Source organism: Helianthus annuus, chromosome 4 (genome assembly GCF_002127325.2).
Source record: "Helianthus annuus cultivar XRQ/B chromosome 4, HanXRQr2.0-SUNRISE, whole genome shotgun sequence".
In the NCBI taxonomy this organism is placed as follows: domain Eukaryota; kingdom Viridiplantae; phylum Streptophyta; class Magnoliopsida; order Asterales; family Asteraceae; genus Helianthus; species Helianthus annuus.
In genome coordinates this window covers 143,287,307-143,313,858 of record NC_035436.2, presented here as the reverse complement: position 1 = coordinate 143,313,858, position 26,552 = coordinate 143,287,307, and the positions used below count along the sequence as shown (strand labels likewise).

The 26,552-nt window shown below is 38.9% G+C and overlaps 1 protein-coding gene across 1 annotated transcript; it reads left to right on the top strand.

Annotated features, from left to right (window-relative positions):
- Positions 1 to 8,749: 8,749 nt before the first annotated feature.
- On the top strand, positions 8,750 to 23,663 carry LOC110933629 (E3 ubiquitin-protein ligase RNF4-like). The gene is made up of 6 exons (XM_022176841.2): positions 8,750 to 8,827; positions 9,022 to 9,192; positions 9,384 to 9,557; positions 9,676 to 9,727; positions 23,118 to 23,188; positions 23,433 to 23,663. Exons 1-6 carry the CDS (start codon positions 8,750 to 8,752, stop codon positions 23,661 to 23,663), a joined length of 777 nt encoding a protein of 258 aa, XP_022032533.1.
- The last annotated feature ends 2,889 nt before the right edge of the window (positions 23,664 to 26,552 follow it).

Sequence of the window (26,552 nt, the reverse complement as noted above, 5' to 3'; positions counted from 1 at the left end):
TCAACAGACTTAGGAGAACTTGATCGACTACCAGATGTTGAACTTGTAGAACCTGAGGTACTTGCTCTTTCATCACACCCGTTTGTGTGTTGGGTGTAATTGTTATCACTGTTTCGTTTCAAAATTTTGACTTGTTGCACAAAATCATTGTTTGATTTGTTTTCAAAAGTCTCAATTTTATCTGTACCTCTTGATGCTACAAATTTTACATCTTTTCCTTTCTTCATGTAACGAGCTCCTTTTGATTCAACTTTAGCCTTTGGCTTTGGAGCTCGTTGTGGTTGTTTACCCTTAGAAGCAGTAGGTTGTCGAGTGATTGGATATTTTTGATTACCAAATTGTTTCCTAACCTCAGCCTTAGGAACTGGATCACATTGTGTTACCACAATTCCTGGAAGTGTTTTTCCCAAAAATCTGTTTGTATTGTCTTCAAAGACTTTGTCAATCAAAGATTTATTTACATTTTTAATTGGAAAAACATGATCTGAGTAGATTTTATTATCTCCAACCAAAGTGTACAACACATTACTGCTTTTAACAGTAGACACACCTGTCTTATCAACCTTGACAGGATCAATCACTTGCTTCTCAACAGATGGAACCTCAGGAGTATCAGGATCACAAAGGATGTGATTCTCTCGTGGAATATCTACTCCTTTCATCTTGCTAAGTGATTTATCCTGATCACTTACAGCCACATCTGATTCATCATCCGATGTCTCATAGTCCTCGATAATTGGAGGACTTTGTTTCATGGATGGTGAAGTTTCTGGTTCCTTAGGGGCTGTGTTTGAAGAACTGTCCGATTTGAACCCTAGGCCAGTAGAAAATTCCTCAAAGTTCAAAGGCACACTGGGTTCATACCGAGGCATTTCCTCTTCATCGGGCATCTTGGTATAGTTGTCCATCAAAGGGGGTGGACACGCCTTATACCCTACACCTTTCACGTTACCTTTCAGTTGTTGAACGTCTATGATGTGATCAAGCACAAATCGGGAGTTAGAATAACTATCCAATTTCTGTTTGATCGCATCATGCTTGCATTGGGCAATGGCTAATTGCTTCTTAGTTTCTTCCACAAGATTAATGTATTCGTTTATACTTACTTGTTTGTGGTAAACTACTTTGTTAATCTCGGACACATTTTTCTTTAATGTTTCTATTACAGATTTAAATTCTTTTTCATTCCGGGTTAAAGCCATGTTTGCCTCTTGGCATTTTGACAGTTCAATAACCAAATTCTGATTATGACTATGAAGCTTTTCTGATTCAAGCTTCACATCTGCACATGATTTACAAATACTAGGAGCAGGAGGTTCAGAAGTTACCTGACTAGTAGAGGCTGAACCATTTGCCATTAAGGCAGTTTGAAAAGAAAAAGCTCCATCTTCAGAGAATAGCTTTTCCATTTCCGTTGATGTAGCAGCAGCCTTCCTAATCAGAATTGATTTCTGACATTTAAGCTCATCAGCTTCATTCAGTAGCTCCTGTATATCATCATCTCCTTCTTCATTCACATCAGGCTCTGAGTGATTATCCCCAGAAACAGAGCCTTCTTCATCCGAACTGCCCGAATAACCAGAACTGTCATCGCTCCCAGAAGATTCTTCTTTTTGAACCTGCTCGATGACCTTAGCATATAATGCAGTTCCACTTCCCTGATCACCATCACCAAACTGAACTGACCAGTCACATCCTTCATCAGCTTGAACAGCTAAAGCCCGATTGTGATTGGTAGCTCCAGGCTGTCCCTGATTGTTGTTCACTGCCACCATCCTCCGTTCACGGTTTTCTTGTTGGGCATTCACATTCGTCTGGTTTCTGAAAGGGTTGTGATTGCCGTGTTTTGTTGGTCGAGTGCACTCACGTTTAAAGTGCCCTTTCTCGCCACAGTTAAAGCACGTGACGGCATTAATATCAAACCCATACTTCGTGTTTTTCTTTCCTTCCAACGAAGTTCTTCCAGTTCGTGCCATGAAATCTTTTGCCCTTCTAACCGCACTAGCAAAAGCCCATTTAATATCCATCAACTCCATTTCTTCCTTGTCGATCTGATCATAATCTTCATTGGTCATGTTGATGTTTCCAAGCTGACCAGCTACCAAACCACAGTAAGCACTGACCATGGTGTTGATAATTTCCATATGTTCCTTAGCAACTTCAATGCTAAGGTGTGAAAGATTTGAGTTGTCGACTCGGATCGTGTGATGACTTTGAGGCTGAGGTTGAGGATTGCTTGTGTAGTGAGCTTGCTGTTGTTGTTGTTGAGGTTGTGGTTGTGGCTGTGTTGGAACAGGAATGTAAGACCTCGGATCGAATTGAGGTTGTGGTGGAGCAGCTGTTGATTGAGGAAATGGAAAGGAACTTGTATTGGACACAAAAGCAGTTTGAAGCTTCGGTTGCTGAACAGAACTAGCTGAAGGACCAAAACCAGGCAAATACATTTCTGTATTCTGAGGAGCTGGAGCACGCCTTGCTTTCCTAATTTCTTCATCATTTTTATGTTCCAGCTTCTGAATGAACTCATAGATGTTAATCTCATCTAGAGCTTTAGTATGCTTCAACAACTCAATAAACGAACTCCACTTTGGGGGTAGGGCGTCAGCAAACCTATTCACCATGTCTTGTTGAGTAGCTGCCACCCCATAAGCACACATTTCACTAATCAAATGATAGAAACGTGTGGTCATATCATTCAGAGTCTCGTTTTCCAAAAACTGAAAAGATTCAAATTCTTTCTTCAACAAATCATGTCTAGACTTTCGAGCAGCTGCATTGCCTTCTCCTCTAGCAACTAAGGCATCCCACAATGCTTTCGTGGTCTTGCAATATGAAAACTGATGGTAGATGTCTTTGTTGAGTGCTTGAGTAAGTATGGCATAGGCCTTTTTCTCCAATTCATAAGCCTTCTTGTCATTTTCAAGCATGTTGGCGTAACCTTCTGAAGTGGATGCTCTACTTTCAAGACTTTCATTGAATGCATTGACAAAACACATCCAAAGGTCGGTGCTTTGTCCTTGAACATATGTGTGAAAGCGGCCTTTCCATGACGGAAAATCGTTCATGTGGTTCAGCTTTGGTGGACGATTGTTACTGCCTGTTTCACTTTCACTAATCAGAAGATTCTGAAGACTTTGACTTTGATTGGATACCAAAGCCCATTGACACGAACTTATTGATTGTTGTTGTTTTGGAATGGCACTCGTCATATATTCAGCCATCGACATCTGTTTCAGATCTGGTTGTGGATCCGTACTCCAATCCCAAGGACTTGTGCAACTCATTGTGATCAAAAATTAATAAATAACCTACACACCACAAACTGTTAGCAACAAACAGACAACAATTGAAAAATACAATCTGATCGAAAGATCAAGACTTGTTCGAAGGATCAACAGTGATCGAAAGATTACTGTTGAGTTTCGAGCAAAGCCTTCGAAAGATTCTCAATGAAAGATCCTTATCTTTCGACTGATTATCACGAAAGATTCAAAGTTCGAAAGATCTATATCTTTCGAATACTGATCTCGAAAGATTCACAATGAAAGATCCTTATCTTTCGAGATGTATCCTTATCTTTCGGACAACCAACTTTCGAAAAGATTCCAACTGCGAAGGATAACCCTTAGACTTCGAAAGACTATTCGAAGGATGCTAATCTTTCGAGCTGTCTCCAATCGAAAGATGTCGAAGGATATCTTTCGATGTCGAAGGATATCTTTCGAATCCTCTGACACACCTGACACGAAAGGACAGGTTGGTGAAAAAGGTGATGTGTTGATGTACCAACTTTCGGCAGAAAGGATGGTTTTGCAACAACTTTTCACCAAACAATTGACTTTTCAAAAATTTTTGCCAAAATAAGCAACCTTATCTTCAAGAACTGGTCACCGGAAACACACCGGAGATATGGCCGGAAAAATCAAAGTTTCACAAACACGATTTTTATGTTACCCAAACCGACCCCGAACACTCCCGATAGGTTTAGTATCCGTTTTTCAGTTTAGAAAAGCAAGAAAAACCACCAAAACGGGTCCTAAACCTAGTGTTCAAACACACCAAAGAACTCGAACAAACCGGTTTTAAACAAGGTAAAGAGCGAGGCTCTGATACCACTTGTAGGTCCCTTTTCTCGGAGGATCGAGAACAAACCTAAACCTTGTTATACTAACCCACTAGCGAGTGCGGAATCCAAGCTAGTAGGCAAACCGGGATGAAGCAAGAACAAACACAAGAACACACAAAGTTCACCGATTAACACCACTGTATTAATACGTATGAAGGTTTACGGTTACAAGCACAATGTTTACAATCTTGTTTGCAAACTCTCTAAAATGTGTGTGTGTGTGTTTTCCAGCAGAGTTTCTCTAACTCTCCAAATGTGCATCTCTTGGTGTCTAACACTAACACACTGCATGGGTATTTATACCCATACACAGCAGGTCTTGGTCGAAGGATCGATAGATGGTCCGAAGGATCATCTGTCGATGACAATGTGTCCGAAAGATCAGCATGGACATCGAAGGATCATCCTTCGATGCCTAATGGTCGAACCATGGTCGAACCATATCTTTCGAGCACCTCGAAGGATCAGTTGTATCCTTCGAGGCTATCCTTCGATCCAGACAACATCATGTTGTCCAAGTCAAACTAGGAGGATAGTTAACTTGGTCAACTTACAGACTGATTTAGGACATCGTTTATATACAGACCGAATACAGACAAAGTACAGACACAAGTGCACCAACATGTTTACGTGACGCACAAGTCATGTAATCGTTAGGTTCTATTATTTGTTACTACTCTTTAATTGAATTGCTGCGACTTTCCAAACTAGTAGTTTATACATATATTAACTATTCTGAAATCTGGATTGATTTGTAAACCTGTTTAAGGACATCGATTTGAGATTGTTTTTACAATCTCGCTTATTTATTCTCTCTTTTGTTTCTTAATTTCAAAAACCTCTGATTACTGTTTAAATACATATATGTATTGTTGATGCAGATTTTGTGTCCGATGCTTGTCGAATAGATTAGTTATTATTTTACGCTGAATTTGTAATAGTTAGTGAAACGGTCTATCGAACGTGTATAGACCCGCTCGTTTGAAGTGGTCAAACGAGAGGGTTATTCGTTTGACCGTGTGTGGTTGCAAGACAAATTATGGTTGTTTAATGTTGGTGTCGAAGGATAAGGCATCGAAGGATTGTGTATCCTTCGATGAGCTCGAAAGATATCCATCGAAGGTTGAAGATGGACCTCGAAGGATATGGCATCCTTCGAGGTATGTGTGTATCTTTCGAAAGCTGGATGGTCGACAGATGATCTATCGACCAGTCAGTTTAATCCTTCGACCGTGCAACCTGTGTTTGGTATAAATACCAACACCTTGTCATTTGCAACACAAGAGTGAGAGCACAAGTGTGTGCAAGAGAGTGAGTGGAGGTTTGAGACCTCACCGGGAGAAATCACCACTAGATTTCTCCCTGGATGTATACTTCTTTGGTATTAGTTCGGTTTCCATGTAATCGGGCCGACTTGTAATGTTTTTCTACCGGATTAATACAAAGTTTGTTTGTTTATCCTCTCTTATCTCTTCCATCTTTGAACATAATCATGAAAATCACGGGTTCGATCCCGAAACACGGACCTACAATTGGTATCAGAGCCATGGTGCCCGATTTAGTAAAACTAACCGTTTACTAAGTCACATGTGCTCTAGATCTGTGATTTTTGTGGGTTTTTGTTCAAGATGTAAAAATGGTGAAAATGAGAAAAACTCAGATCTGGACCCGAATATTCAGATCTGTGATAAAACGAGTGTTGGGTTTTATGTTTTTCTCCTAAATACTCAAGTTTTCTTCATCAGAAATCGTTTACGAAGTGTTTTCATAAATCTGCAGATTTAAACAGTTGCTGTGTTCATAATGTTCTTATAATCTTCATATTTCGAAAGATCAGCAACTGATGTTTGTGAGATTCAGATCTGACATATGCCCGAAAGGTCAACATCAACAACAATCGAAGGATCATCTACAATTTCGAAAGGTTATCCTTCCATTTTTCGAAAAATCAAATTGATTTTGAAAGATCATCTACTTGGAAAGATAAATTATTTCGAAAGACCCTCAATTCGAAAGGTCATTTCACATCTTTGAAAGGTCAAGCAGTTCATCGAAAGGTCATCTGTTTTGTTTTTCAATTGTGTTTCGAAAGGTCAGATCTTCACTTCGACAGATCATCTTTCTCAAACATTTTCGAAAGATACAGTTTTTCGAAGGATCAGATCATTCTGTGGATCATCAAACGAAATCGAAGGATCAAGACACAACTTCTAAAGATCAGATATTTTCTGTTTCTTTTCGAAGGGTCATAAGAACAGAATCGAAAGATCAGATTTATTCGAAAGATATCATGAATTTGCAGAGAGGAATACGTTGTTGGTGGCTGCCTTTTGTTCATCGCAGAAATGGAAGTGTGGAGACGAAGGCAGATATGTATATCGGCTGGTTGAACAAAGTTGCAGTAGGGTTATTTATGTTGGGTTTGTTTAATGTTCGGGCCACACACTTTATGATTAGGCCCAACAAATATTATCTTTGTGGGTCTCATTCCTATGTAAGGATCTGCTCCATCTAATTAACAGTGGGCCACATAAACTTCCATCATTTGGACTTAGTAGTGAACACCGAGCAATTCAAGTATAAGGTCAATGTGTCACTACAAGTGGGCCATGATTGCGTGGTGATAACTCTTATTTGGGCCAAACTCAAAGTGTAGAGTTTTCTTATACAATCAATGTGGGCTAGTGGTTGATGGAAGTGATGGATTAATTCTCATATTGGTCGGGTGTCCGCAAAGATTATTTGAATCGTGCTTCTGTTTTTCGACGCCAATTTCGTATGAATTTGGGAGCGCGCGGGATGATGAAAACAAGAGATGATGAAAACTTGATGTTTGAAAATTGTGGGGTAGTCACGGTTACCGATGCAAATGGCAAAATGGTAACGCGACTATAATGGGCCAAAAACAACACGATATGTTCGCTTCCGCGCATCAGTATTTATGATTGTTACCGGTTATTCGGAAATGTTCGAAAGGATTTTGTTTATTGTCATATTCTCGCATTTGAAGACGAACGTATGAACCTGGAACGTCTATACCGGTCCTAACGAATTCACAAAGTCTTTGGTCTTTGGGGGGATACAAGTCAGATCCTACGGGGTACCAGGGGACGTTCTTATTCAACTAGATTATGCAAAGAAGAAAGTCATGTTCGTGAATTTTCGGAACCGAGAACATTCAATGAAGATTGATGACAGTTCCGCTCAGTGGAGGGAATTGGTGAACATTTGACGACAGTTTCTTTGAAGTGGAAAGAATCTGTTAAGGTTTAGAGATTTTACCAAAGAAATGGGGGGACAAAAATTTTCAAATGTTGAATTTCTTCGGTAAATTTCTAAACGCAATCACAGGTGGTAGAGTTTGTGATTTTCTGGTGATACAAACGGTTCTGCGTGGAATGTTTTGCACAGACGCTTGAAGATCAAGACTTGATGCAGTTGTTAAAGAATGGAACCCTTATCAAATGCCGGTTGGAGTATTGGAAGATCAGCGGAAGATCGGTCAATTGAGTCCTTTGAGGAAATTGCACAACACTCAACACGGATGCGCGTACTCTGAGGGGGAAATATTATACAATGAGCATCAAGATACTACTTACCTGGATCATCGGTCAAGGGGGAATTTGTTTACACAGAGAAGATGAATACTTGACTGAAGATCGATTGCAGTTGCATGTTCAGCATTCGACAGCAACGGACAAGGGGGAATTTGTTGATGCAGATTTTGTGTCCGATGCTTGTCGAATAGATTAGTTATTATTTTACGCTGAATTTGTAATAGTTAGTGAAACGGTCTATCGAACGTGTATAGACCCGCTCGTTTGAAGTGGTCAAACGAGAGGGTTATTCGTTTGACCGTGTGTGGTTGCAAGACAAATTATGGTTGTTTAATGTTGGTGTCGAAGGATAAGGCATCGAAGGATTGTGTATCCTTCGATGAGCTCGAAAGATATCCATCGAAGGTTGAAGATGGACCTCGAAGGATATGGCATCCTTCGAGGTATGTGTGTATCTTTCGAAAGCTGGATGGTCGACAGATGATCTATCGACCAGTCAGTTTAATCCTTCGACCGTGCAACCTGTGTTTGGTATAAATACCAGCACCTTGTCATTTGCAACACAAGAGTGAGAGCACAAGTGTGTGCAAGAGAGTGAGTGGAGGTTTGAGACCTCACCGGGAGAAATCACCACTTGATTTCTCCCTGGATGTATACTTCTTTGGTATTAGTTCGGTTTCCATGTAATCGGGCCGACTTGTAATGTTTTTCTACCGGATTAATACAAAGTTTGTTTGTTTATCCTCTCTTATCTCTTCCATCTTTGAACATAATCATGAAAATCACGGGTTCGATCCCGAAACACGGACCTACATGTATAATGAAAACTTTATATGCTATAAAAGCTGTTTATTTAACAAAAACGATATAAAAACAAAGAAAATCTTGTAATAGGCCTCCATTGTTGGAACTTTGGAAGTCAAGGTGGTGTGATCTATGTGAACATTTAAAAGCTTTTACTTTCTTCTTACTTGGTACTTACATGTGAAATTGTGTGTGTGTGTTATAGCATTCTTATTTTTAACTTCTTTTTCTATGTTACAATTAATATAATCTGATTTGTAAAATGGCGGAAATTGCAGCACGCAACCAGCGAACTGATCCGGTTGAGCTTAACTTGCAGCCACCCACCGTGATTACCGAGGTATGATGCAATCCTTTAACCAACATTTTATCTTGTATGTTACACATAGGTACACATATACATGTAAATGTACATACATACACATGTACATGTGTGTGTGTATCTATATGAATGTGTCTATGTTTATAGTTTCAGCTGTTTTAGGTATCTACCTTTTCTCTTCTTTCTGATTACTCATTTCTGTAATTTTGCAGACAATGAACAATGGAAGTTTCTTGGATTTGGAATTGACATTCCCAGCAATTCCCTTGGGTCAGAACGGTCAAAGGGGGCAACCAGACATACCGGAGGATTCATTTCTAGACCTAACCCTTCAGTATACGCCATGTGATCCAGTTAGTCGCGATGAGGCATTGAATGTTGATGTAATCATATTTCACTACAGCCTTTCAACAGTTACATTCTGCGTTATATGCTAAAAAAAGACAGTGCTTTACATTTTTAAGTGTTAAGTTTATTAATGGGCATTTATTTAATCCTATCTTGAATGATTTTGCTGTATCTTATAATTATAAAGTTTATTTTTTTCTGATTACTCGTTTCCGTAATTTAGCAGACAATGAACAGTCAAAGTAATTTCTTGGATTTGGAATTCACATTCCCAGCCATTCCCTTGGGTCAGAGCTGTCAAAGGGGGCAACCAGACATACCTGAGGATTCATTTCTAGACCTAACCCTTCAGTATACGCCATGTGATCCAGTTAGTCCTGATGAGGCTTTTAATGATGATGTAATCATATTTCACTACAGCCTTTAAACAGTTACATTCTGTGTTATATACTAAAAAAGAGGATCCCTTACATTTTTTGTAAGTGTTTAACTTATTAAGAGGCACTTGTTTATGTCAGGCTGGAAGCTCTAGAAGAGCTCGAGAGACTTATACTTTTGATTCCGAGTCAGGTAAACACGCAAACTTGATATTATTCTCTAATCGAACAACCATGTGTTCATCCTCTATATTCATAGAAGTCATTAGTGACATGAATACTCAAATGAGGTTTTCACATAACTCTAACATGCTTCTTTATAGAATATATAGAATCTGAGAATATTCTTGTTCACTCTTTTTTCCATTGCGAATGCATTGAGTCAATAATCTTCTGAATTGTCGTACCCAGGTTTCATAGAACTCTAAGAGGCTTCGTCCTCATATAGAACCTGTGAATATACATGGCAAGACTAGATATAAATGAATTAAATACGTACATTGGTCAGTTGATGGCCAATAAAATTAATCCCAATAACTAGATGACCTTAATGAAAGAACTTAAGTAGTTGGGCTAATATTTTATACATTATCACAGTTTAAAATCATGTTAATCGCAGGAAAAAGTACTTTTGTTTGACGATTCACGTGTCAACTGGGGCTTGGGTAGATATGTTTGACCATGTTTGGCTGTTTTTTATTCATAGCACCCAGTACAAAGAATTCTGAGTTCTGATCTCTTTCATTTGGGTTATCATCTTAGCTCAGTTTTTCGTATTGGGAGAATCATTGTAGCTCAGGTTTACGGTTTCATATACAAGGCTTATTTTAATAGTTCATTGAGTCATTACTAGCAAAATATCAAATAAGGGTTTCGTAAGAGGCTTCTCTAGTATTAAATCTATGAATATTTATTTCTTTTATTTTTTTGGTTATCTTTTGGAGATTATAAAATTACAATAGCAACACAGCAGTAATGTGTCCTTGAGTATCTACTGTGTTCTGTTTATGGATCGCGATAAACATAAAACCAGAGCTTGGATATTGAAACCGCGTTTACTTTTAGACTTGTATGACATTTGGATATCTTTTTTATACTCATACCTGACTCTCATATCTGCAACTTAAACTTCTAGTGGAGTTAAGATCCTACACAAAATATATGATCTTTGTTTAAGGCTGTGAGATTTGAATGTTCGACGCGGGAAATAGATTTGTAACCTTTTGTTGTTTCTTGCTTTTGATTTCTAACTGTTGCTTTTATATTTGGTTTCGAGATGTGCTTTTTACATGGTGAGCCTTATAAGTTGTGTTCCAAAATTTGACAAAGGTTGTTTACATGAAGTACTCGTCATCTTATCATTAGGTTCTATTATTTGTTACCACTTTGTAACCGAATGCTTGTGACTCTCAAAACTAGTAGTTTATGCATATATTAACCATTCTGAAATCTTGATTGATTTGTAAACGTATTTAATGACATCGGTTTGAATTTGTTGTTACAATCTCGCTTATTTATTCTCTATCTTTTGTTTCTTCATTTCAAAAACCTCTGATTACTTACTTAGATACATAAATGTATAATGAATACTTACAAATCGTATATGATATAAACAACTGTTTATTTAACAAAAACCATATAAAACCAAAGAAAGTATTTTAATAGCCTCCATAGTTGGAGGTTTGGAGGTTATAAGGTGGTGTGACCTGTTTGAACATTTAAAAGCTTTTACTTTCTTCTTACTTTGTACTTGAATGTGAAAATGTGTGTTGTAGCATTCTTATTTTTAACTTCATTTTGTAAGGCCTCCAAATCCAAGATCTCACTCAGCTAAAGCAACCAAAAGGTGTGCGGAATCCACCTGATGATCAACCACTGTAGATGAACACAAGAAAGCAAGGATTTGAGAGAGAAATCAAGAATACACAGAGTATTCTTGATGAAGATGAATGACGTCACTCACACAAAGCGCCGCCAGACAAAAAGCACAATGATTAGGGCACAGAAATTCACACAGAAAATCGTTTGCTTGTCTATTCCATATTAATGTATATATACAAGGTGAAACCCGGACTTTCCACACTAAATAGAAAGCTCGGACAAAACAAAGAGCACAAAGCCAACACAGAGTTTATGCCACAAAACTCAGACAAGCCTAAGCTATACAAAAACTCAGACAAAGAAAGCTAGACTATACAAACTCTTTCTAAAATAAACTCTGTCCAAAATAAACTCTTTCCAAATAAACTCTTTCCAATAAACTCTTTCCAATAAACTCTTTCCAATAAACTCTTTCCAATAAACTCTTTCTAGAAACTCTTTCTAGAAACTCTTTCCATAAACTCTTTCTAGAATAAACTCTTTCTAGACTTTAGACAATGTTCAATAAAGACCCTTGATGTTGGAAGCCTTGCACTTATCACCCAAAAGTGCATTAACAAACTCCCCCTTGATCAGTGCATGGCCTTCATTGAACTTGAGATCTTCAAACTTCCATTGGTAACATGGGAGTCATGCACTTATCACCTAAAGTGCATTAACAAACTCCCCCTTGATCAGTGCATGGTCTTCATTGGACTTGAGATCTTCATCCTTTCTTCGAGAGCTGCTTCCTGCCCAGACCTTGTTCTTCACACAGAACTGAACCAACTTGATGGACTGGTCAGCTAGAACACGATCTTCTTCATTGTATTTTAGAGGCAGGCGCAGAAGCTTCTTCAGATGTGCTCCCCTAAAGTTTGCAAGCCAAATCAGATCCAGCACCTTAGCAATCTCCTCCGTCACTTTCGTTTTAGAAATCACTGCTTCCCCAGTCTTGAGATGAGCGGTCCAGATGCACACAGCTTCTCCAAAAATTCCATCTTGAGATGAACGATCCAGATGCACACAGCTTCTCCAAAAATTCCATCTTGAGATGAACGATCCAGATGCACACAGCTTCTCCAAAAATTCCATCTTGAGATGAACGATCCAGACCTGAAACACTTAACCCAGGATTAAGAAACTTGACCCCGAAGATATCGGCCCAAACCTGGATCCCAAAAAATAAATTCCAATACCCCAGAATAAACAATTGAAATATTAAACAACCAACATTTAATAACTTATTTAAATAAACTTTCACAACCCTAGAGTATTTTTCAGAATGATAACTCGCACATAGAAACAAGAAAGCAAAATCTTTTTGAGGTTTTTCAATTTTTGACTGAAATAGAAATTAAACCAACTAACATACTTACACTAATTATCTTTTTGCGAAATCGGAGCAAAGGAATCATATCGGTTTTCTGTCGGTATCCAACACAAAACCATAGCATTTAGCTTTAATGTTTTAGAATAATGTTGACAGTTCAAGACGTTCAACGGTATTGTGGTCCACTTAAGTTTTAGCGCGCTTTCGAACACTGTTTTCGAGATATGGAATTAAGTGTATTAAGCTGACATTAACTGTGTTTACCCACCTCAGAATATACTCCCGTATCAAGGTATGCGCGAGAGATCATCTTACTGGTGAGTATACCATTTATCATCTGTTTTTGACGTATAAGCTAGTGTGAGATACTCACTTATTTGAATTTCAGATGCAAAGGGCACAGGAGCAAGTCATTTGTGATAGAATCACTTATTGAGGATAGACTTGACTCCCGCAAGATTTTGAGGGACATGTGATTGTTTATCACTTATTCGGGTCGGATGCATCATATTTTGAAGATATTTACACGTATGTATGGTATCATGGAAGATCTAGACTTGCGTCCCCGTTATTATCGGTAAAAGAAGCAACCATGATACCCAGATGATAAACAGCATAAAGACCACGTATCTCAGAACCTCGGCAATCTATCAAACGAAATTACGGTACCAAGACCATATATCCGAGAGATGCGCCACACGAGCTACGCAGTTCATTATGTTTATATACCAAAAACAGGTTCTTATTTACGCGTAAAACCTACCGATGCAACGTATAATGAAGCTGCCACATTTAACAGTTAATCTCATATATATATAGCCATAGTCCTGCACCAGATACGACTAACCGATGTACTATCATTTCCCTTATATCTCAACACGACTTCATTTTAGATTTTTCATATGTTTTTGTATTTTTTTTGAAATTTATCCTACAACTAAGTAAAATATTTTTGGAGTTTTTCAATTTTTCGAAAGCGGTAAGAACTATACAAAAAAGATAAAATAAAGTTTCTATGCGAGTTTGGAAATCATTTTACTCTGGGTTGATCATGCCAATCATTCGGACCAGATTCTCAAATCTAGCTCGATCGAATGTTTTCGTAAACAGGTCGGCAAGATTATCCAAGGTGTCTACCCTAACCACTTCTATCAACCCCTTCTCAGCACAGTCGCGAATAAAGTGATGCCTAACATCTATGTGCTTAGTGCGTGAGTGATTTACCGGATTGTTTGTTATGGAAATGGCGGAGTTATTATCAACAAGGATAGGAGTTCGAGTAAAATTCAAACCGTAGTCCCTCATTTGCTGCTGAATCCACAAAACCTGAGCACAACAGCTTGAAGCAGCAATGTACTCGGCCTCGCACGTGGATAGAGAAACGGCAACTTGCTTTTTGCATTGCCAAGAGACAAGACGGTTTCCAAGAAGTTGTGCGCCACCAGAGGTCGACTTTCTGTTCATCCGGCACCCTCCGAAATCTGCGTCAGCATACGCCATCAAATCCAGACCACCTTCAGCTGGATACCACAATCCAAGCTTAGGCGTTCCTTTCAGATATCTGAAAATACGCTTGACAGCTTTCAAGTGCGACTCCTTCGGAGTTGATTGGTACCTAGCACACAAACAAACAGAGAACATAATATCTGGTCGTGAAGCAGTTAGATACATCAATGAACCTATCATTGCTCGATATAGAGTCGGATCCACTTCAGGATCTTTCTCATCATCGGGTGAAAGCTTGAGATTTGTCGGTAGAGGCGTGTCATAGGGTAAGCTGTCTTCCAATCCAAATCTTTTGAGAATCTCGTGGACATACTTTGTCTGATGCACATACGTCCCGGTTTTTCCTTGACTCACTTGAAGACCTAGAAAGAATGATAACTCGCCCATCGCACTCATTTCAAACTTTGACTTCATCACCTTCTCAAACTCACGACACAACTCTTCATTTGAAGAACCAAAGATTATGTCATCAACGTAAATTTGCACGATCAGAAAATCTCCCCCTTTCTTCAAAATGAACAGTGTGGAGTCGATTGCACCACGCGAGAACCCATGCTCCAAAAGATGCTTTGACAACGTCTCGTACCATGCTCGAGGGGCCTGATGGAGCCCGTAGAGAGCCTTGTCCAACAAATAGACCTTGTTGTCTGACCCTGGAGCTTCGAAACCCGGCGGTTGGGACACATACACAGTTTCATGCAATTTCCCATAAAGGAAGGCGCTTTTCACATCCAACTGATAGACTTTGATACGCATGTGGGCAGCAATGGCTAGAAACAAACGAATAGCTTCCAGTCTTGCCACCGGTGCATAAACTTCTGTATAATCAATCCCTTCTTCCTGATTGAAGCCTTGAACAACCAAACGTGCTTTGTTTCTGACAACGACACCCTTATCGTCTTTCTTGCACTTGAAGACCCATTTCGTGTTGATTACATGCTGGCCCTTAGGAAGATCGACCAAATTCCACACCTTTAACTTGTCGAACTGAGCTAACTCTTCTTGCATCGCCTCACACCAAGAATTATCCTTCAGAGCCATTTGATAGTTCTTCGGCTCTATCTGAGAGATAAAACATTCATGTAGGCTAAGATTGTAGATTTCCTCTTTCTTGATAGCAGAGAACAGACACTGCATCTCTGAAATACTCCTTCGCGTTTGCACTCCCGCAGTTGGATTCCCAATAATATTATCAACAGGATGATGAATATTTGTTCTTGGAACTGGGATTGCCGGAGCTTGAAGATTGTTTCCCAAATTTGATTGAATCTCCCCCTCAGCATTTGCATTACTACTGGAAGCTCCACCATTACCAGAAGACGCATCAACATTTGGATATGCTGAAAAGTCAACGTATAGATCTCCACTTGTAGTTTGAGCAGCTGCATTGGGGATCTGCTCAGCAACAACATCATTTACGGTCGAAGAATCAGCGACTGGAACACTCGAAGACACATTAGTAGGAATACTTGCTCTCCAGCTCGCATCCACTTCATCTTTGTTCACAAGATGTGTGTATACAACCTCCGAATCTTCTTCTGAAACATCAGGAAGATCAAACGAATCAAATAATTTATCATAATCATAACCGCTTTTGGGACCGAATTCGGACGGTGGAGGATCGAAACTCAAAGGAGTTATATCAAACACGATCTCCACTGTTCGTTTCTTGATGTTATAAACGCGTTTGTTTGGAGTTCCATTGGCATAACCCAAGAAGAACCCAATTTCACCAACTTCCCCCATTTTTGGAGTATCTTTGGTGCGTTTGATAACACACTTAATCCCAAAAGGCTGAAAACCAGAAAGGTTCGGTTTCTTGTTTTCAAGTAATTCATAACAAGTTTTATCTTCTCTTTTGACAGTAAGCACATGATTTAACACATAACATGCAGTGTTCACCGCCTCGGCCCAGAAGAAAATTGGCAATTTTGATTCAGAAAGCATAGTGCGGGCCGCCTCAATTAGGGTACGATTCTTCCGTTCTGCAACTCCGTTCTGTTGAGGAACATATGGAGCGCTGAACTGATGAATTATTCCCATTTCCCGACATAACTCATCCATATACTGATTTTTAAACTCAGTGCCGTTGTCACTTCGGATTTTCTTAATAGGAAGTGAATAATTTTTCTCAAGTTGTTTGAATAAATCTCTTAAAATACCAGCGGTTTGATCCTTTGTTTTTAAGAAAAATACCCATGAGTAACGTGAGAAATCGTCAGTGACAACTAAGCAATAAGACATACCACCAATGCTAGCAACATGGATCGGGCCGAAAAGATCCATGTGAAGCAACTCAAGTGGTTTTTGGATTGAGTTAACTGTTTTCGGTTTGTGAGGCTTTCGTTTGATTTTTCCTTTTTCACATGATTCACATTTGTTGTGCATATTAAAACTACGTAAAGGAACCCCCAACACCAAGTTGTTTTTCACTAAGTGGTTCATTTTTCGCAGATGCACGTGGCCCATTCTCCTATGCCAGAGATACGATTGATCTTCAGTCGCCTTCGAAAGTAGACAAGTCACTGGAGCAGATGAGTTAACCAACGGGCGCATGTCCATGACATATGTGTTATTCACCCTTGGAGCCCTCATAACGATCCAATCTTCAGGAACAACAAATCCCGGACGCAGAACGAAGCAAGCTTTATCAGTGAACAGCATCGTGTACTTGTTATCACAGATTTGAGAAACCGACATCAAGTTATGCTTCAGTTCTTCAACGTAGTTCACTTTATGCAGCGTGATTTTTCCATTCGACACGGAGCCTTCACCGGTGATGTAACCACCCTTTTCACCGGCAAAATTCACATAACCACCACGAAATTGTTTAAAATTGTTCAGTAATTCTTTATTTCCTGTCATGTGTCTGGAACAGCCACTATCGATATACCAAATATAGATAGCCCTCTTCAGCTGCTCCTACACTCCCCAACAAAAATTTAGTTAGAGTGTGGGACCCAAGCCATGATGGTCTTGGGTCGTCCTGATTCGTCAACATAAGAAAACTCTTTGAAATAACCATCATCGCCTCTGTGTCCACCATTTCCATTTCGGAAATTGTTGGAATGAGTCCCCGCAAATCGTGGATTGTACGGAGTTGACGATCTGTTGTTATAACTAGAGTTTCCATACCCTCGGCTTCCATAGTTTTGGTAATTGTAATTTTGATTCCTGGTTGGCTCAAAATTCCTACCAAATCTGGGAGCATCTTCTTGTCTTGAGAATGATCGTGGACGATTATCCGAATGCGGTCTTTGATTTGGAAATCGGGGGGGTGACCCATTTCGATCATTCACGAATCGGTTCTGTGCATGAGGTCGAGCATAGTTGTTGTTCGAACCTCCAGAACGGTTGTCATTCTCAATGCCTTGAAAGGTGACATGATTTTGTCGTCTGTGAGGGGTTTTCTCACGAATATCATGTCTTTGAGGCACATTTTCTGATCTGTCCCCACGGTTAATAACAGCGGGTTTCTCCTCTTGATCCTGATTTTGTTGTGATTTAACATTTGGTTTAACAACTGGTTTTACTTCTTGTTTAATCACTTTGTTTTTCTCAACCTTTTGATTTTTACCATTTTTCTTTTCAACATTAACTGATTCATTTTGTGGTTTGTCAACAAAAGGTTTCTTTTGATCAGGATCAACAAGTGATTTACCCCTGTCATCTGGACAGTCTGCTGCTAAGTGTCCTTTCCCACGACACTTGTAGCATTTGCGAATTTTCGCAGCATTCTTTGGACGTTCCTCATGATCGGTCGAAGATGAAGATGCATTGGTGGGATTTTTCAAAATTTGGTTCACAAACTGTGAGTTGGAACCTGTCTCAATTTTTACTTCTTCTTTGATAAAATCCTCCCCTTTAACAAACTCGGTTTTAGGGACATTTTTCAAAGTCTTTTTGTTTTTCCCACGTGACTTAGGTTTTGATTTTTCATTTTGAACTTGATTGAAAATTTCCAAAATCTTGTTGCTTATCAAATTTTCAATGTTTTCAAGGTTCACTTCATTTTTCTTAGAAATGCCACTCTTCTTTGACTGATCTGAGTCTGTAACTTCATCTGGCTCAGATTCTGACTCACTTTGAGGTTCAACTGTCAAAGGAGTCGTTGGCACAAAGTTTGCCAATTCAGGATCAATGCTTGGCATCGATGTATAGTTATGGTTTACCGGAGGAGGCACCTTGGTATAACCAATGCCAAACATTTCTTCCTCAGATTCTTTGAGACGTTGGCTGCTAATACAGAAGTTCATCACTTCAGATGAATCCTTGAACTTTTCAATCTTTCGTTGCAATTCCAAAATCAAATTATCTTTTTCCAAAATGATTTTGTTCTTTTCCAAAACGGAATTTTGACTTGTTTCCAGTTCAGATTTTAATTCCTGATTTTTAAGATTACCCTTAGCCACAAGTCTCTCAAATTCAGAGATATCATTCTTTAGCGCTTTTATCTTAATTCGGTGTTCTTTATCCGAATTAGACAAAACCGCAATGAGTTCTCTGGATTTTTCTAAATCTGCAATTAAGTTTGTGTTATGAAGTGCATATCTATCAATCTTAGTCACAAACTCAACACATCTAGCACATCGCTTATCTACGGAAGATGATTTTACCTCAATGCCAGCCATGAATGCACAAGCCTCGTTTTCTACCGAATTTTCTTCCAACCTTTTGGCTTCTGCATCCGCAAATTGCTGCATTTCAGCTGTGGAGATGTTGAATTCAAAGCGTTCTCCCTTTTCGCCATCTTCTGTCTTGCCAGACTTCTCAACAGTCTCTTCGATCGAAGGCCTTTCATTTTCAGTAACATTCCCCGAATCCAACTCTTCCCCAAGAACTTCAGCGACTACTGCAAGCTCTTCAATGCTTGTCTCTTCAACAACCTCTTCATACACTTCCTCGTTCACAATTTCAGCTATAAAAGCTTGTGACACGATAGCTCCTGAGATGTCTTCCAAAGCACAACCCCAGTCATAAGGCTCAGTCACACTCTGCAAAGGTTGAGCCACCATAGCATTGTTTGTCGAAGATGTGGTATTTTCAGACCCACTTGAACGAGCACTTGAGTTGGAGGCAGCATTTGATGTATTGTTTTGAGGTCTTGAGTTGTTTCCTCGGGAGTTGTTGTCAGATCTTTCCATCTTCGGCTTTCGACAATCACGTGCGAAATGCCCGTAGATACCACAGTTGTAACACTTTACCTTTGACATGTCGACCCCCATTCGAGTCTTTGTCTGACCTCCTATGAACTTCTTACCCGTCTTCAGCAGAAACTTCTTCGCTCTACGGACTAACAGTGCCATATTGAGCTGTAGATCAAGTTCTTCCATTTCGTCTTGATCTATCTGATCAAAGTCTTCATCGAGACTTGACGGTTCAACAAGTTTCCCAAGACAGAAGTTCTCGTAGGCAGTCATGAAGGACGCCAACAGACCCATATTTTCTTCAATCATCTTTAAACAGCTTGCATCAATCTTAGGAATGTTCACACTTGTTCCTTGAGATTTCTGAGCGCCACTAGAAGAGTACATCCCTTGATTTGAATTGGTTGTTCCACTTGAACTGACAGTGTTGCTTATGAAGGCGTGTTCACTTGCAGGACCTTCATTTTCCGAATACAAAGCAACACCGACTCCACCATTACTACCCTTATCCGTTGGTTTCGAAGCCTTATACAACTGAGGATCTTGGATCTTCTCAAATTCAGATGCTTGATCTTCCATATTCCAAGCGTAACCCCTCAGCTTCTGAACAACTTCTTCCACTGTAAGCTCTTCGTAGAGAACACCCTCTCTGATCAAAGCGGTGTACATATTCCATTCTCTCGAAAGACAATTCAGAAACTTCTCAACCTTCTCGAATTCAGTGTAGATACCCTCTTTACTTCTATCAAGTTCGCTCAGCAGATGATAAAATCGATTCACTGTGTCATCAAACGATTCATTCTTCAAAGCCTTGAACACAACGAATTGAGTCTTCAAACGTTCGAGACGTCGTTTCTTGTACATTTCGTTTCCTTCATATCGCTGGATCATACTATCCCACAATTCCTTTGAGCTATTTCTCTTACGGAACGTATGAAGTATAGATTGTGTCATTGCCATCGTTATCATTGACATTGCTTTCTCTTCACAGTCATAAAACTTCTTCTGATCGTCAGTAAGCGCCAAGTACGTATCAATCGTCAACGTACGTACTGGAGTAGCTCCACATCCTTTAACGACGCACAACCAGATTTTGATGTCTTTTGCTCGAACATATCTTTCGAAACGCTCCTTCCACTCAGGAAAATCAAGTTCGTTGATCAACAAAGGAGGTTTGTCGTTACTTCCTACCTCAGCATTGTGCTTGAGGCTTTGCACCATTGTAGTCAGATTGTTGTTTGCCATTTTAGACAACAACAGAGAACTTCAAAATAGTGAAGTGAGCTTCAATCAGAGTGTGAATCCCGGATCACAAAAACCTGAAATTAAACACAGACAACAGAGCTCGAACACAACACTGTTAGAAATTTAAAAACTCAGACACCCTTACTGATTGAAAAATTCGGACACACAGCACTTATACCTCAGACTAGAGTGAGAGTATTAAGCTCGGACTCTAACTACAGAATAACAGCAAACTCAGACTACAAAATTGGACCCAAACTGATATTCTAAATACTATTTGGACTCAAGAATAAAAACTCAGACTCAAGACAATCTAATAAATTCGGACTCAAGGACTTCTAATAAACTCAGACTCAAAAAGTTCTAATAAACTTGGACTAAAATAAAGATATCTAAACTAGGACTAGATTAGAGAAATAAGCTCAGACTAAATTCGGAATATATATAATATAAACTCAGACTAAACTTGGACTCAAGATTAAAAACTCAAATAAACTCAGACTCTAACAATTTAAACTCACACCTTAATAATTAAATTCGGAATATATATAATATTTAAACTCGGATACTAAATCAATATTTAAACTCGGACAACTTAATATTTAAATTCGGACTAAGTATATTATATAAACTCGGACTAAACTTTAATCTAAACTTGACTATTTAAATTCGGACTACTACATATATATAAACTGAACTAAAACTCGGACTAAGGATTTTTAAAACAAACTCGGGACATAAAATAAAAATCGGACTTGAATATATATAACAAAAATCTGACTTTAACATGTATAATAAATCTCGGACAAGACAATTTCAATTAAACTCAGACTAAAAGTCCTTGACTTGAATTGAAAGTCGGACTTGATGTGAGATAAAAATAACCTCGGACTAAAAAATTGATAAAAACCTCGGACTAATGATATAATAAACTCAGACAACAGTGACCTTTAAATAAACTCGGACTCTAAATGAATAAAGAAAATCGGACCTCTCCTAAACTCGGACTAGATTAAAGAGAAACTCAGACTAAAAAATATAAAACAAACTCGGACCACTAATCAATAAAATAAAATCGGACTAACCCAATAAAACAATAAACTCGGACGACAACTATTTAAAAACTAACTTATAACACCTATAGAAACTCAGACCAAATGATATTCCGACCAAACATAAACTCAGACTCAACTCAAGACACAAACTCAGACTCAAAATTACCTAAACTAGGGAAATTTGGACCAAACCAACAAAGAAACTCAGACACGATTAACTTTAAAAGGAAAACTCAGACTAGGAGAAAGCTCAGACTGGTTTGAAACTCAGACAAGTTTCAAAACTCAGAGAGAAACCAATCTTCGGAGTATCTCCCCAATGTGACTACACACTGGTTCAACAATACCCCGGAGACACAAACACAAAGTGTAAAACTCAGACCAAGCTTCCAAAGATCAAAACTCAGAATGTTTATCTCCTTCAAAGCTCTGTATGAACAAGAACAAAAACCCTGTAAAAACCCAGATGAAGAAAACACTAAAACTCACTAAAACTACTCAAAATCCATCATCCAAACACTAGAAATGAATGAAGAATCATGAATAACACACAAAAACTCACTAAAATCTCACTAAACCCAATCAAAGTATGAACTAATCTCACCAAAACCTTCAAACTAAGAACACCTACAGTAGTATGAGCACACTGCTCTGATACCACTTGTAAGGCCTCCAAATCCAAGATCTCACTCAGCTAAAGCAACCAAAAGGTGTGCGGAATCCACCTGATGATCAACCACTGTAGATGAACACAAGAAAGCAAGGATTTGAGAGAGAAATCAAGAATACATAGAGTATTCTTGATGAAGATGAATGACGTCACTCACACAAAGCGCCGCCAGACAAAAAGCACAATGATTAGGGCACAGAAATTCACACAGAAAATCGTTTGCTTGTCTATTCCATATTAATGTATATATACAAGGTGAAACCCGGACTTTCCACACTAAATAGAAAGCTCGGACAAAACAAAGAGCACAAAGCCAACACAGAGTTTATGCCACAAAACTCAGACAAGCCTAAGCTATACAAAAACTCAGATAAAGAAAGCTAGACTATACAAACTCTTTCTAAAATAAACTCTGTCCAAAATAAACTCTTTCCAAATAAACTCTTTCCAATAAACTCTTACCAATAAACTCTTTCCAATAAACTCTTTCTAGAAACTCTTTCTAGAAACTCTTTCCATAAACTCTTTCTAGAATAAACTCTTTCTAGACTTTGGACAATGTTCAATAAAGACCCTTGATGTTGGAAGCCTTGCACTTATCACCCAAAAGTGCATTAACAAACTCCCCCTTGATCAGTGCATGGCCTTCATTGAACTTGAGATCTTCAAACTTCCATTGGTAACATGGGAGTCATGCACTTATCACCTAAAGTGCATTAACACATTTTTATGTAACAATTAATATTATGTGATTTGTAAAATGGTAGAAATCTCAGCACGCAACCAGCAAAGTGATCCACTTGAACATAACCTGCAGCCATCCACCGTGATTACTGAGGTATGATGCAATCCTTTAACCAACATTTTATCTTGTATGTTACACATAGGAACATATATATATATATATATATATATATATATATATATATATATATATATATATATATATATATATATATAAGTGTACATACTGGTATATATGTATATTGTGTGTGTTTTTAGTTTCGGCTGTTTTAGGTGTCTACCTTTTCTCTTTTGGGCAAGCAATTACCGTTTACTTAAACCCTGGTTTCTTTCTATAGTCGCATGTCGCACCTGTTGCACCATTGCCACCGCCATCGCCGCCACTGCCTACTTACACCTGCCCAATTTGCTTGGGTCCAATGACTGAAGAGACGACCACAAGGTGTGGTCACATTTTTTGTAAAGGCTGCATAAAAAGTTCCCTTTCAACAGGAGACAAATGTCCTATTTGTCGGCACAGGATCACCCCCAGGGGCCTCCACAGGCTTTACTTTTATGATGCCCTCTAACTTACAGGTGTGTATAATCAAGCCTCTTTTTTTTTTCTAGCAATATTGCAAGTTTATCTATGATGACCTTTCATCATATGAGAAAATAATTAAACCAATATTTGTGTATTGGCAGATGGCAGGTGATCTCCAGTCGTGTTGTTGTTTGATCAACATTAAAGAAGACTTCTTTTCATTTTATTTCGTTTAAATGTGGGGAAATTGATCTTGGAAATGGGAGAGTCAAAGTCTGTGCTTATTTATAGATGCTTTTACTTTTAAATGCACATAAATATGATTTACAAATATCTGAGATCTTATTTTTGGACTTTAAATTGAAATGGTTTTGTTTTAATTTTGATATATCAAAGCAGTTTGGCTGTGATTTGGTTTGTGAAACAAGTTTCTGTAGCACTTTCGGTTGTGTTACAGTTTATATACACCACCTTAATCTTTTCCATAACCCCTCTCATCTCTGCCTTCACCTCCATGGTCTTTTCCATGTATGCCCTGATCATCACCGCCTTCACCACCATCGTCATTTTCATGTCCACTATCCCCTCCATCTCTTGAACAACCACATTTTTCTTATCTAACGTTAACACTTTCTTGGTCTTTGACTGGTACTACCATGCAGGGTTTAGTATGGACTTCTTTCATTTCCACAAGTTCTCTTGCACCTTGGTTGTAAAACAAGGTCTTAGAGGCCGAGTACCCTTTGAGTAGGTCGAATACTCTCTGCCTAGGTCGAATACTCCCCGAGTACTCTCTTCCTAGGCCGAGTACTTCCAGAGCACTCTCACCTCCGACTAGGGAGCGCCTAACGACTTTTGTAACCATACTTGTGTTGAAGCAGTTTTGGTGTCTGATGTTGTTCGAATAGATTAGATTACTTTGTATGCTGATTATGTAATAGTTAGTGAAACGGTCAAACGAACGTGTATATGTAGGTCCAAGATTTCGGACCGAAACCCGTGATTAGTGTGTGATTATGTTCAAGACGGGAGAGATTAGAGACTAACAAACAAATTCCTTGTATTAATCGGTAGTATTACGTTACAAATCGGCCCGATTACAAGCTAACCGAACAATACTAAAGGAGTATACATCCGGGGAGAGACCAAGTGGTGATCTCTCCCCCAAGGTCTAAAACCTTCCTCACACTCTCTGCTAACTCTCTCTTTTTGCAAATGAACAAGTGGTGGTATTTATAGCCACAACTCTTGTTTTGCAAACACACACGGTCAAACACATAACCCTCTCGTTTGACCACTTCAAACGAGCAGGTCAATACACATTCGTTTGACCGTTTCACTAACTATTACATAATCAGCATAAAATAATTCTAATCTATTCGAACAACATCGGACACAAAAACTGCACCAACAAATTCCCCCTTGTCCGTTGCTGTCGAATGCTGAAAATGCAACTGCAATCGATCTTCAGTCAAGTATTTGTTGAAGTTATCTTCTCAGTGTTAACAAATTCCCCCTTGACCGATGATCCAGGTAAGTAGTATCTTGACTTGAGTCTTCATAGCAATACCAAACCCTTGAAGCTTCTCGTATAGTATTTCCCCCTCAAAGTACGTGTATCTGATTGGGTGTTGTGCAATTTCCTCGCAAGGCTAAATTGACCGATCTTCCACTGATCTTCCAATACTCCAACCGGCATTTGATAAGGGTTCCATTCTTTAAAAGTTGCATCAAGTCATGATCTTGTCATAAGAACTCCATTTCATTCAAGCATACTACATTGGTAGATGTTAGTACAATAACGTATGTAGCTTCCGTCAGCATGTAGTCATGTTTTGTATATTTGTAGTTTATGTTTGTATGTATGTTTGTAAAGCAAGTCAGGATATGGCGCGTCTTTTGTTAAAGTGCTGACTTTCATTGACTATGCCAGCCGATCGGCTAGCCCAGCCAATCGGACAGCCCAACCAATCGGACAGGCTGTTCGATCGGTCAGCAATGTCAGCCGATCGACTAGCCCAGTCGATCGGCTAGCCCAGTCGATCGGCCAGCACTCACTCTATCCTGACTGTACCTATATATAGCTGTTCGATCAGCTCATTTGTAACTTTTGACACTTTCATTCTCTGGCAAACTCATGTCTGTCTGAACTCTCTAAGGAGCTTGTACACTTTCACATTCAATCAATAGAAGATCAGACAGTAATTCAGAGTTGAATTTGTTCTCGTATATCTGTTGTGTGATTCAATGAATTCCGCGCATTAATCATATCCGATTCAACTAAGTTTCCGAACAAGAGGATCCTATCCGAGGGACCAACAAGTGGTATCAGAGCATCAGGAAGCTGAATCGAGATCTACGAAGACGAATTCACCGGAATTCGAGCCGTGTTTGTTGATTTAGAGACGAATTCACCGGAATTTGAGCCGCGTTTGTTGATTTAGAGACGGATTCATCGGAATTCAAGCTGTTTTTGCTGATTCAGAGACAAATTTCGCTGGAGATTTGTTATTTCTACCGACTCGACTCAAATTTCATCGGAAATTTGACAGATTCTTCTACTTTCTACACAGATCTAGCTTTGTTTTTCACTTTGTCACCATAAAATCGGAAAAATCTAAAATTGAGAAGGATTTTACGGTTAAAATTTGATAAAACTGCTATAGATCGATTTGCAATCATCAAAAGTATAATCCTACAAATTTTCATAACAAAATTCGTCCAAAAACTTGTTCAAATTCATCAAAAACTATGAAAAACTGTTCTTGGTTGCTGATGTCAGCCGTTCGGACGACCTAGCTGTTCTTAGACTTGCTGACATCATCAATTTGTTCGTGTAACCGTTCGGACAATTTCCGTTAGATTGCATACAGAAGAGTGTTGCTGACATCATCAGTGTTAGCCGATCGAACAAGCTAATCGATCGGACAACATT

Coding starts and splice junctions, on each gene's coding strand:
- LOC110933629 (XM_022176841.2), top strand. CDS start 8,750: ATGGCGGAAATTGCAGCACGCAACCAGCGAACTGATCCGGTTGAGCTT. Junction 9,728..23,117: donor TACTTTTGATTCCGAGTCAG/GTAAACACGCAA, acceptor GTAAAATGGTAG/AAATCTCAGCACGCAACCAG. Junction 23,189..23,432: donor CATCCACCGTGATTACTGAG/GTATGATGCAAT, acceptor TTCTTTCTATAG/TCGCATGTCGCACCTGTTGC.